Raw genomic sequence first — 12438 nt, 5'->3', positions numbered from 1 at the left:
TTTCAGTAGTAGAGATTACAGCTCTCCGGGATACTTAAGTGCGCCTTTTCGCAAATGTACGCTGTCGTAAGCGTGTACGACTCGTCTGTACATCATAAACGAGCGAGGAAATGTGAGCTCTGACACTACTTAGTGAGCCGCTACCATCTTGTATTTAGACTATGCCCTTATGAGTTTACTGAACCTTTACTAGATAAGTGGAATCCACTTATTAATCGCTACGGTAAATTGGGTTCATGCCCTGTACGAGCAAATGTATAAATGTAGATAAAGCGGCATCCCCGGGTTTTGTCGAATTGACGATGTCGTCTCAGCACTCCCCTCTCGCCAGTAATGTTTGTTGTTCTTCGGCACTGGTCCAGGATTGTTACCTGCTGTCATGCGTATGAGCGTTACCGTCTTCGCTCCGAGTGCCTTCGTCAGAGAAGGAAGGATTTAGAAAATGATCAATTTGAAGGCGTGAAGGTGTTTAAATTGTGAATATCTCGACTGCCTTCTCTTTCTCAGAGCAGAACAATCGCAAAAGAGGCTGGGTTGCCTACAAGTTGACAAATATTTTTTTAATCCAGGACAGGAGGGACTGAAAGCTCAATCGACCAATCAAGCGAGCAGCGAGCGATGACGAAAATCTCAATGTAACTACGAAGGTACAATGCAATCAGAGTCGCATTTTTTGGATGGAAATCAAACCGGATTATTGGACGTTGATATACGTTGATATCGAACCCTTAATGCTACCCTTCAAGGGTTGAAAGAAGTCATGCCCTCTGGGGTATCGGAGCTCGAATTAGTATCGGCTTTACTTGACCAAAAGCCCCAGAAAAAATCTTTTTGATTGTGACAATGTAGATGGAAATGGAACGTTCGTCATGGCGGTGTCTAGTAATAAAAATTTTATCGACCGTTACGAGAATGCGTCTTGGCCATATGAGCTAGCGTTACAAATATCAAGATTATTCGCAATCCTCTGTCAGAAGTCACAATCGGATAGATATGTTGGAACTGCCTGGAGTGTGTACAAATGATAAATACGACAGCCATAACGAGAATTGCTAAGAAGCATGCCGATTGAGCCGTTCGGACGTTTCTTTCGCTTTATGATGGAAGTTCAAATGACTTCAAGATACCGGTTTGAAGAATAACGCCAAGGAGCAATGGCTTTCACCAGCAGCGCCGAATGCCATGCTTGGACGACGCATGTGAACATTAGGCACCATTTCAAGGGCAAGAATGCAATATAGATCCTTGAAAAAAGACGAAGCGTCAGTTTACGGATATGCTATCGAATTTCTCACTACATTCATTACCAAGTTGGAGACAAGATGTCGATCCCCTGTTTTAATCTACTTAGATTGGGCATATGTATCAACACTTTTCCTTATCGAGTAAGTTTGTACGATGTTAAATTTATCGAAAGAGCTTCCTTGTGCTTAAGTCAACATCAATCACCAATATATTCCATGGCATTTTTAGACCTCCATAATCACCCTCTATGGTCATCAAATAAAACTAGTTTGTCGTTTGACTACAGCTCTCAACTTCTGAATTTGTGCCCCGGGTTAGAATTGTTGTGGCTGCAGTCGGATTTCAAAGACTACGACTCAATTTGAAGGCGAACATCTACTCAACTTATAAGCAAATACGGCAAGTTAAAGTAAGAACCTATTTTTCTTTATACATATGAAACCAGATACTTTCTCTACCAGTTCATTCTCACCAAGAACCTGCTTGGCACTGTCCGCCACCGAAAAATATCAGTCTGATGCCTAGCAACTGAAATACAATCTTACTAAGTTCATGATTTCTTACTGAATCCCGCACATTGGACAAGTGCACTGAGAACTCATTTCCAGCGAAAGTCGATCGGCATACCCTTCGGTACTTTTTGATTGAGCAATTTCATTCTTTATGACGATCTACTGGCAATCGCAGGTAAAGCGCTTGATGTAATGCTCAAAAGTAGGGTGCATCGAATAGCTAAACCACCATCCTTCCCTTTTCACCCAATTTGACTCAAATCACCCGACTCGATTAATTTTTTCCATATTTACGTGATACGACGCTCCCAATCTCTCAAGATTCTCATCCAGACTCTTTATAAGTTCAATGACTTGCCTTGACTAGCAGAGCTTAAGGAATTCTATTTCCGTCGAAACAGTTGTCACATGATCCACAATTCTTGGCCGATTCAGCTGGTAAAACCGGTGAAATTGGATGATCAAATTTCAGCTGTCAGCTCACACAATCTGTAAGAATTTGTAAATGCTGCACGTAAAGGAGAGGAATCAAACGATCGTATATACGATTTCCTAGATGTCACGATATACTAGTACTTACTGGTTGTACCGATTGCATGATGTGCAAGCGAATGGTGTGGAAATCCCAAATTGTGCCTCTAGCAGGAAAATGAAATTGAGAAACTTCGTGATCAGATATGCAAGTGCGAGTTTGAGAGTTCGATCAAGCGGCGAATCTTGAGCAGAAATACCAGACGTAATTGAAGTAATGCCATGTACAGGTAGAAAGGACCTGTGGACCAATTGACAAGTGTCTTAACGCTTGGACATATAAACACCGAATTTGACTGGGAACATTAGGTAAGTAGGTATAGACAAGAACGGCAGGATTTTACCGAGTGCAGTAGTGACAATAGAAAAAAAAGATACATACATGCATATGCTTGAACCTTGTCAGTTAAAACATTCACTTAACAGATGTTGTGGTACCACAACATCTGTTAAGTAGTCAAGTACCTTGACTGTTAATCTTTAGCGCTGTATAGTCAAATACGCCATTACGTTACGCACGACACCATGACTCGATTCTTCTGGTGACTGCATTTGTAGTGTTGTTGTTGCACTCCAGAGATCAAAATACTCTGAATTCGAGTATGCTGCATGTTAAGGGCACTTTTCTGGCAACCATATGCTGAGAATACAATTGAACTGCAGCAATCACGCTTGATAAATAATCGAATATAGAATGGCATCGTCATTACTACCACATGGATTACGAACTAACGTAGACACGACGAATGGTACAAAGATATAGATCGCGGTCACGATCATTCGATTTTTGGGTTGCATCGGTAATCATAGTGAGGTAGGTAGCCCCACAAATTGTTAATGACCGATCATTGATTTGATCTTGGACAAGTCAGTCAGTAACTCGCGCACTAGACATTACTATCACATGTTCTACAAACTTCCATCCCTAGCATTTAGCAAGCACCAAAGCATGTCATTTCCAAAAAATTCGCTCTTCCTCAACACCAAAACTACCTCAATGAAGATTTACTTGTCCTTCCTCGCTATGCTTGCTGTGGTTGACGGCTATTCCCTTCCAGAAGGTGTCGAGACATGCAACATTGTAGGTGGACCTCATGGGACGAGTTCGACGATACCCCCGTGGTAGCACATGGGCAAAAAGTGACGTCTATCACGATATGTAGAGATCATCGCTTAGATGGCATCGGCATTGAATTTACTCCTCCAAATGGCATGTCACAAGATCCATTTCACGGCAGTAGGAAAAACTGTATGACTCATAATTTGGCTTCGGACGAGTACATTACAAACTGGGAAGCGCAAACTGTGAAAGCCAAAGGTACAACGAGAATTAGCTACATCAGGCTCAAGAACAACTAGGGAGTTTATTACGAAGGAGGGAAAGAGACGAGTCGTGATGACAAGAAAGAAGGTTGCGAGGCCCCTCCGGATCATCAACTTGGTGGATTTCAAGGGCGTTCGGGGGCTGAGATTGATGCGATTGGTCCAATTTGGGTGTTGGTGAATCCTCTTAAGCGTGCCGACCCTGATCCGCCTGCTTCAGATACTCCATCTGCTCCACCTGCTCTAGATGATCCACCTGCTTCGTCTGCTCCACCTGCTCTAGATGATCCACCTGCTTCGCCTGCTCCACCTACTCTAGAATATTTACTTGCTCTAGATGATCCACCCGCTTCGCCTACTCCTTCTGATCAACCTAACCTGCTTGCTCCATATTATCGACCTGGTCCACCTTATCAAGCTGATCCGACTCAACCTTATACACCATATCAGTTTCAACCTTACACACAAATCCCGCTTCAGTATTATCAACCAGCTTCGGTTCAACCGTATCAACCAGCTTCAGTAGAATCGTATCGACCGCCTCAATCGTATCTGCCATATCAGTTTGTTCAGACGGGACAAAATAATCAACAAGATCAGTCATCGCCAGAATTTGATGTCATGCAGAAGACTTAATCAGGAATCTGGTATGATATTTGCCTGCTGAAATCAAGCAGTCATCATTTGTGTATAAGTGATCGAGTCGATGTTGGCGACTCCAAGAAGAACAACTAAACGCATGACTTCCTAGCTAGTAGCTAGTAAAGTTAGTGAGAGTTTGTTTTATAAGAAAAATGACAAAAATCTGTTTTCTTGCGGCAAGTTAGCAAGTTATCCATTGCGTAATTCATGCATTATCTATGAACAGATATCGAATATTGCAGAGAAGTCTGATGAGTGTGATATGCGTGTTAGTATTCGCTAACAAGAAAACATGCTTTTAGGGAATCACGTGTTACGTTGTTCTTATTGGAGACTTAATTATCGGATCACAACGATTGCTCTATCACATCTTTTTCAGATGTAATGATTTCTTGATTTAAGGATGTGGTATCAGAGATCAACTGAACATGTGCTTCCGACTCTGCATACCCTTCGCGGGAGTAGACTTGAAATAATCATGTCAAGTCCATTGATTCAAGATTTATACGTATTTATTTGTAGATCTACTGAATTGCAAGAAATATGAGGCATGAGAAACGACATAATCAGTGAGCCATGTGCAGAGAGATATGCGTGTCAGTGTTCGCCATTTTGATACCGAAAAGTTGATTTTGGTCATCCTATGCTTGTTTCAAGAACACGAAGATGGTAACAAGCAGAATGCAGCTAGGATCAGTGTAAGCGTTCGTAATCTGAGCTAGACGACATTTGACCTGATACCTTTACCGAGCTGGGTCATAGCTGCCCAACTTTCATTTTGTCGCCAACTTGTGTGGCTCGCTATGAAAATTGAGCCTTGCGCATCACATTCACATATCAGGCCCGACCGACTCTACCACCGATGATTTTCAATCGTATTGTTTTTAATTAGGAGTCGAATTAGCGAGAACAAGTGTCGTTTATAGAATTAATTGTGAATGCGACAAGAATGGCTTTATCGATAGGAGGAAGCAGTCTAATTGAACGCCCGTACGTCAGATGTTGTTTTAGGAAGGCCTCGCTTTCAGGCTTTTGTGAATGATTATAAAAAAAAATTCTCTCTAGTGCTTCTGAGGGACAATGTTGAATCCTGCAAGAGGCTCAGCTGTAAAAGTTTTGACGTTTTACATAGCGTCCAAGCGTCTCCTCACTTCGCATTATCTTTGAAACGGAAGACGTTCATTCAAGTGAAATGGTTGGCAGGCGGGAACGTCGTCTGCCAGCCTTTTGCTAAAGCAATACGGTGAAGATGTGAATGCGTGTGATGCTGTGCTATCAACTGTTCTATGATGACGAGAACTTTCAAGTGCCTTTTTAAACTGTTTGTCCTAGGATACTTTTAGCTTAGACAACTGGTTGATAATGAAAAAAAAATCAGAAAGACCAAAAGGTACGGACTACAACGAAATGAAAAATCCTTGACAAACATGGCAAACGAAGTCCGAATCGAGTCAGACGATTTTGACGCTGATTTCGGATTCCTGGAATCTCATTAAGTACTCTGGATTACACCAAGATTCGGCGCTGACTGAACGGTTTGAACAGTTTGCTTGGTCTGATCGTACTGATATGGCAGATACGGTTGAGCAGATTTAACTGGGGCTGGTTGATATGGTTGAGCCGGTTGATACGGTAGAGCAGGTTTATCCGGTTCGGTAGGTTTAAGAGGATATCGCGATACCCAGATAGGACCAACCGCATCAATCTCCTGCCCTGATCGTCCTTGGAATCCACCAAGTTGAAAATCTTCGGGGGCATCGCAACCCTGTTTCTTGGTCTCATCCTTCGTCTCTTTACCTCCTTCGTAATAAACTCCCTTGTTATTCATGAGTCTGATGTAGCTGATTTTCGTTTTATCGTCGGCTTTCACAGTTTGCGCTTCCCAGTGTGTAATGTACTCGTCCGAAGCCAAGTTATGAGTCATACAGTTTTTCTTACTGCCGTGAAACGGATCTTGTGACATGCCATCTGGAGGGTTGAAATTAATGCCGAGGCCATCTAAGCGATGACCTTGACATATCGTGACAGACGTCACTTTTTGCCCATGTTGTATTAGGGGCGTATCGTCAAACGCCTTGCCATGAGGTCCACCTACAACGCCGCAAATCTCGAAACCATCTGGCTTCGAATAGCCTTCAGCAACAGCAAGTACAGCGAGGAAGGAGAAGTAGATCTTCATTGTGGTAGTTCCGGTATCGAGGAAAAGGAATTTTTGAGAATGACTTGTTTTGGGGAATGCTGAAGGCTGGAATGAAAATTTATTGAACACATGGTAGTAATGTCTAGTTTACGAATTATTAAGCCGGCCAAGATGAAAATAAAGATCGGTCATCAGCAATTTGTGGGGCTACCTCCCTTACTGATCTATATCTATTATACCTTGTGTCGTGTTTACGTCAATTCGTCATCCACAATGTTAGTAATGAAGACGCCATTTTAATTACAACTATATATGACGCATCATTATTGCAGTTCAGTCGTATCTCATTGCTAGAAAGTCATGCAGCATACTTCAAAGTTTCAGAAGTCTATACTTCCAATTTGCATTCACAACGCTACAAATTGAGTTGAGACAAGTCACTAGAAGAAGCGAGGCAATTGTCGTGCGTAATGTTGCAGCGCATTTGGGCCACAAAGTAGCACAAGTAACGGTAACAAGACAATCTTTAGCTCGGCATGGACTGTCGTTTGGGTCAAGTTCATATGCCACATGGCACAACGTCGACGATCTTAAGATTGCTTGCGCTAGGCACCAAATAAACCACACATTGCCACCAATCCGCAAGCTTGATTGATATAATTTCACTCATGTATGGTCTTGCGCAGCATTGTGAAGAGAGTGGATGTCAATTGTAACAATTCAGACCGCGCATGTAACTACGAAAGCCAGCACAATGGAAGATATCATCGAGTCTGACTAATTACGGTTCGTTCACATCTCTGTACCTCCCACCTTATTACAGTAAAACCTGTATAAATTAAACATGTTGGGACTGGGGGACAGTGTTTAATTTAGAAAGGGTTTTAAATTCAACAGGTTTGCCTTAGACAGGTTCTACTGTATAGTGCCCAACATGGGTCCATATCTTTTGTTCAATTTAGAGAGGGTTTTAAATTAAACAGGTTTAATTTAGACAGGTTCTACTGTAACATCCTACCATCCTTTTTTTACTCATCTAGACCACTGAATCTCTCGTGCAAGTGCTACTCACACAGGCGACTAAAATGTCATCTGCGGCTTACTGTTCAGATACGCAACTTTTATAGCCACCACCGACATCATCTACTTAGCTCAATTCTGCACAGTTGTCGTAACTGATAGTATTTAGTATTGAATTTAATAAGGTCCCTCTTCTGTCGATCAAACGATCCATTAATAATAGAGTATAGAGGGAGCTGTTACCTTAGAATATAGTAAAACCTTAATTGTTCGAGAACTCGATAGTCAAATAACGACTTACGTCCGAACCTTCATGTATTTTTGCCTACGATTGTATGTTTTGTCGATCAAATAGGTCGCATGAAGTAGACAACTTCTTTACTGATGCAACCATCTCTATATGCAGGAAATCCATACAAGTCTAAAGACCTGTTTTAGTGTGCGTTGAATAGCACCACTCTAAAAAATATCAGTATGTGCCAAACTTCAAATTTGACATGTGGATCCTGCACATACCCAAATTCTCTAAAACTTACACCAAATAGGTGTTTGTTAATCTAAGTACACCACACAGTCACAGTCTAATTACGATAGCGGCCGATGATGATCGTATCGTCATGTCCAATTACTGCATGAGTGACGGAGCGGGGTTCCGACTACCGTCGCAATGCGTCAAAACCTAATCTGAGGCTCTAAATGTAATAAGCACCTATTCATTTAAATTGTACTCTAGGCCATTCAGTATCTATAATTTCTTTTTAAGATGTTTAAATCAGTCCGTTTTCGATCGTCGCTATATCCGTTACATCAAGAGTCGAGAAAGGCAAGGCATAAAGCTGTTAACAGATATAGTCGTGAACTATGGCACTTGATCTATTCCTGCTGGCTGTCGTGGTCATCATTGCGGTTGCTTTGCTCATCTGCAATGTCTACATTCTTGTATACTTTCAACACGATGATGATAAGAATACTGCCTACTTTCCAAAAGCTCTTGTGGTACATTTAAGTTGACACATTTATACTTTGCATAAACTCAAGATTGAATTTGTATCTTCGTGCTAGGTCTTTGGATTGTTCTTTGCCGAGGCAACTGTACTTTTGTTGCCGTTAGATGTAGCAAATAATTCGACGGCTATTGGATGCGAGGAAGGATGGAATCCTGTTTGTGGAAATTTAAACATGGATTTACTTTGGTTATTAGTCTTTTTATCGATTGTCATCTTTCTTGTGGTTTTGCTTCCATTTGCAATCTTTTATTACGAAGCGGATGATGGTGAAGAGAATCCAACAAATAGTCAATGGAAAGAAGCGATGAAGATGGAAACTGGCACAATTTTTGTTGCAGTGGCGTTAATTACGGTACTTTATATAACGTGTGGTGAAAGTAGCGTCCCTATGCGTGCCATGGAAGTCAATAGCATGTCAGCCAGTCAAGGATTTCAACCATATGTTGATGGCACCACTCTTTCCAGTACTATCGTAGCTGCTGCGAGCAATGTGACAGTTCAGCATATCAAACTCACACTTGACGTGTCATTGCCAGTTTATGTGACTGGATTAACAAGTTTTATCGGATGGTTTGGCTTTGCGATTTTCTGCGGTATTGGACTTATCGCTTTGCCGATGGATTTGATTCTGTAAGTCTCTAGATAACTTTGTCAACATTGGTCACCGGGGAATTAAAGTTGTCTTTGTTTCTTGTTGTAGTGCATTTTTTCACCGTCCAAAGTTTATCAGTGCTGACGTTTACGCAATTCAAAAGCTAATTCTACAGCGTCGGTCAGTTGAACTGTTAGAGATCGGTCGATCGATTAAACAACGATCGGACCGTCCAGGTCCTGGTCAAAGTGCTTGGGAACGCAAGAAACAGCGTCGACTGGATTTTGTGACACTTAATAAGTTTAAACAGTCCGTGTATTTGCTTGAAGGCGACGTTGTGGATCTTAAACTTTGTCACGAAGAGTATCGAAACTTTAATCCTCTCAAGCCGATATTCAAGCTGCTCATGGGATGCATTGCTAGTGTCATTAGCTGCATGTGGTTTTGCCACATTGCGCTTTACATGCTACCAAACGCACCATTGCTGCCTTTTCTAAACACGTACTTTATCTGGTTTGATCGCTGGTTTCCACTGTTTGGAACCATCTCTGTCGGAATTTTCAGCACCTATTTGCTTGCGTGTGCAGTTAAAGGTTGTTTCAAGTTTGGTATGCGCTGCTTTTGCATTGCGTTGCACCCGATGAAACTGCATGGAACTTACATGAATTCGTTGATATTTAATCTCGGATTAACTTTACTCTGTGCCATTCCATCTGTACAATTCTGTGATCAAGCTTTTGCTGATTACGGACGCTTAACAGCTTTGCGAACGCTCATGGGTGTGCAAATTCATTATTTAAAAGGGATGAGCACGATCTGGGACTACAATATCTTTATCTACGCCATTTTCGTCATTAGTTTTCTCACTGCGGCAATTTTGCTCGCAAAACCACGAGATCGCGCTTCACCTGTTGATGGCATTCGCAAGAGAATTGAACGTCAAGTTCGGGACACAGCTAATGCTAATGCTGTGTAAAGGGTTTTGTTTGTCGAAAGCTTTGAATCGAAATACAATTATGCACGATTTGCCCTTTATCATCTTTTTAAACTAGTTAGCAGTTTCTCTTAAGCGTGATTATTACCGAAAAGACGACCGGGATCAACGATTCGAAGTGCTTTCGGACTCTTTGATTCATTTTGAAGTCCTTGAAGCTCGATTGACGCCTTCTCTTTCAAACTTTGCGTGCTATTCAGCTCTTTCTCGTTAATTTTTAGCTTGACAACAGTAGGTGATGCTAATGTCTGTATTGTCACTTCAGGTGCTACGTCAAGACGTAATAAGCCCAGGTCATCATCAGTGCATTCCTTAAGTAGGTTTTGTACCCAGGAGTAGATTTTCAGACCTGCACCTTTAGCAATTCGAACAAAAGCATTTTCAGTAAATGATGGGTATTGAAAGATTCCATGCAAAGCTGTGACTTGAAAAGGCGTCAATGTACTGCGCTGTACACCTCGAAGACGATGACTCCAAGTTTGCACTTGATGTAGCACTTGGCGACAATATGTCCACGAATAGTCAGATGGTTCGAAATGCTCTTGTTGCTTCATGGTACGTTTCTTCGTACGCACATCACTCGGTGCAGGAGGTGTATCCAAAAGAATAACAAGACACATGTATAGATAATGCAGCTCTTGAACAGGCATCCGAATTTTTCGTAATGTTTCCCATTCTTCACGAGTGACCCCCATCCATTCAAGATTTCCAGAGCTTTTGATACTAGAAATGTCATCATTCGACATCCAATCGACATTTTCTGCCTCTTGATTTCGCGCTGCAGCCATGAATTCTCGATGACGAAAGTGATTAATACGTCCTTGTTTTCCTCCTTTCCGACCGCCTCCATCTGTTGTAGCTTGGTGATGTTTCGGCCATGTCGGGACTGTGTCACTCGACATGACGCAGCTTGGAATTATTTGCTGCAAACGTTGATCTGTCATCAATGGAAATGTTGTTTTATCTCTAGTCTTCTCAGTATCTACAGCATTGGAGTAGTGTTGTTCTAAAACAAGCTTAGCAGCTTTCGTAGTGAGTTTATAAAGGTCGGGACCACCTAACAACCGGCCGCTGAGACTTGAATCCTTATGTGCTACAATCAACACCACATTCGTCACTTGCCAACGTTGTAATAAATACAACAATCGATCTCCAACTCCTTTTAATGACTGGTCATGACATTCTTCAACTAGGTTTGAGTCAGGACCATTGCAATCAGCACAATAAACGCGAGAAGCTCGAGGAAAGTTTTGAAACCCTTGCAATCGCGGTTGCTTTGTCAGAGCATCGAGAACGACTTGATTAAGATCTTTCTGCTGTTCAAGTGGAAGCATAGGAAGGAGAAGACCTTGAAACGAATTTTTCTTTAGTATTACTTGAGGTCCTAACGTCACATGTTGAGTTTCAGAGATAGTAGACCGAGGAGATTCCATGATAGCGTCTCGGGTGTTTCCTACTTCTATCATATCATTTCTATAAATGCTTTATTTAGTTCGAACGACACTTTTACTCAATATCTCGTAACTCTGCGAATCATCGCCACATGCACTTGGCGACGTCTCGTCGATCTCAAATCCTAATCGTTCTTTGTAAAATCTCATTGCATCTACATTATTCTTAAACACGGTCAAAACGACAAGCTCCATCTTGTGTTTTCTTGCTATTAGAAGCAAAAGCTGCATAAGAAATTTGCCCAGACCGTGGCGTTGTATCGTGGTAGCTAGCTGGACTTCATATAGATAGAGCACAAGCGCACCATCATCCTCGACGAAACGATAGTGTACAAAAGCTACAAGAATCTCGTTGGCATCGTACGCTAAAAGGTATCGCGCGTCAGCTTCGAATAATTCTAAGCGCTTGGCATGGGCATCATATCCCCAGTCTGACGCTTGGTACAGACTTTTCATATTGCTCTCAAACAGCGCAAGAATATGATCTTCAGTGGCCTTGGACAAGTATTTAGATTGCGAGCTACGAATTGTTACATTGCAGTCGTTGCGTGTAAAGTGGGCGAACGCTTGAAAGTCCACCATTACGTCTAAAATAGCGTTCGCTGCCTCTATTGTCGGGTGGATTGAGACCTTCATGACGTCGTTTTGGCCTAGTTATATACTATGTAGGCTTTATCTCAACGACTGGTGCCTAAAGCGTAATTAATGTATGGCTCTTAATTTAGGATATGTATGAGTAAGTACGTGTGTCTGCTTGTAAGATAAAACAATGATCGTATGCACAAGAGTCGTGATAAAGGAGTCAGTTTGCGAATTGCATTTTTTAGGTGAATTTTCGGGTGTGGTTAGCTAATCGGTGATATTTCAGGTGTTTTTGAACCGACTCGTACCTTATGTTTCACGATAGAAGAACATCTAATATGAAATTGCATGTTTTATCTTTTTGAGCTGAAACATCTGTGATCATTTTGCGCTGTGTCA

The 12438-nt window shown here is 41.8% G+C and overlaps 5 protein-coding genes across 5 annotated transcripts; 2 read left to right on the top strand and 3 right to left on the bottom strand.

Moving 5' to 3' along the window:
* Positions 1–3312: 3312 nt before the first annotated feature.
* Positions 3313–4247, top strand: PHALS_03972 (Mannose-binding lectin; the record flags this gene model as incomplete). The annotated part of the gene is made up of 3 exons (XM_024718271.1): positions 3313–3391; positions 3466–3606; positions 3664–4247. 3 exons carry the CDS (start codon positions 3313–3315, stop codon positions 4245–4247), a joined length of 804 nt encoding a protein of 267 aa, XP_024583686.1.
* A 1498-nt stretch (positions 4248–5745) lies between these two features.
* On the bottom strand, positions 5746–6432 carry PHALS_03971 (Mannose-binding lectin; the record flags this gene model as incomplete). Its single annotated transcript, XM_024718270.1, has 1 exon — positions 5746–6432. The coding sequence occupies one exon, from the start codon at positions 6430–6432 to the stop codon at positions 5746–5748; it is 687 nt and encodes a 228-aa protein (XP_024583685.1).
* Positions 6433–8274: 1842 nt separating this feature from the next.
* PHALS_03970 (LMBR1-like membrane protein) lies at positions 8275–9988 on the top strand (the record flags this gene model as incomplete). Its single annotated transcript, XM_024718269.1, has 3 exons — positions 8275–8409; positions 8476–9050; positions 9121–9988. The coding sequence occupies 3 exons, from the start codon at positions 8275–8277 to the stop codon at positions 9986–9988; spliced, it is 1578 nt and encodes a 525-aa protein (XP_024583684.1).
* Positions 9989–10077: 89 nt separating this feature from the next.
* PHALS_03969 (uncharacterized protein) lies at positions 10078–11439 on the bottom strand (the record flags this gene model as incomplete). Its single annotated transcript, XM_024718267.1, has 1 exon — positions 10078–11439. One exon carries the CDS (start codon positions 11437–11439, stop codon positions 10078–10080), a length of 1362 nt encoding a protein of 453 aa, XP_024583683.1.
* Positions 11440–11490: 51 nt separating this feature from the next.
* Positions 11491–12093, bottom strand: PHALS_03968 (n-alpha-acetyltransferase 40; the record flags this gene model as incomplete). The annotated part of the gene is made up of 1 exon (XM_024718266.1): positions 11491–12093. One exon carries the CDS (start codon positions 12091–12093, stop codon positions 11491–11493), a length of 603 nt encoding a protein of 200 aa, XP_024583682.1.
* Between the last annotated feature and the right edge of the window lie 345 nt (positions 12094–12438).

This window comes from Plasmopara halstedii, assembly GCF_900000015.1.
Source record: "Plasmopara halstedii genome assembly, contig: Scaffold_2472, whole genome shotgun sequence".
NCBI lineage: Eukaryota > Oomycota > Peronosporomycetes > Peronosporales > Peronosporaceae > Plasmopara > Plasmopara halstedii.
This window is presented reverse-complemented; position numbering and strand designations above follow the sequence as displayed.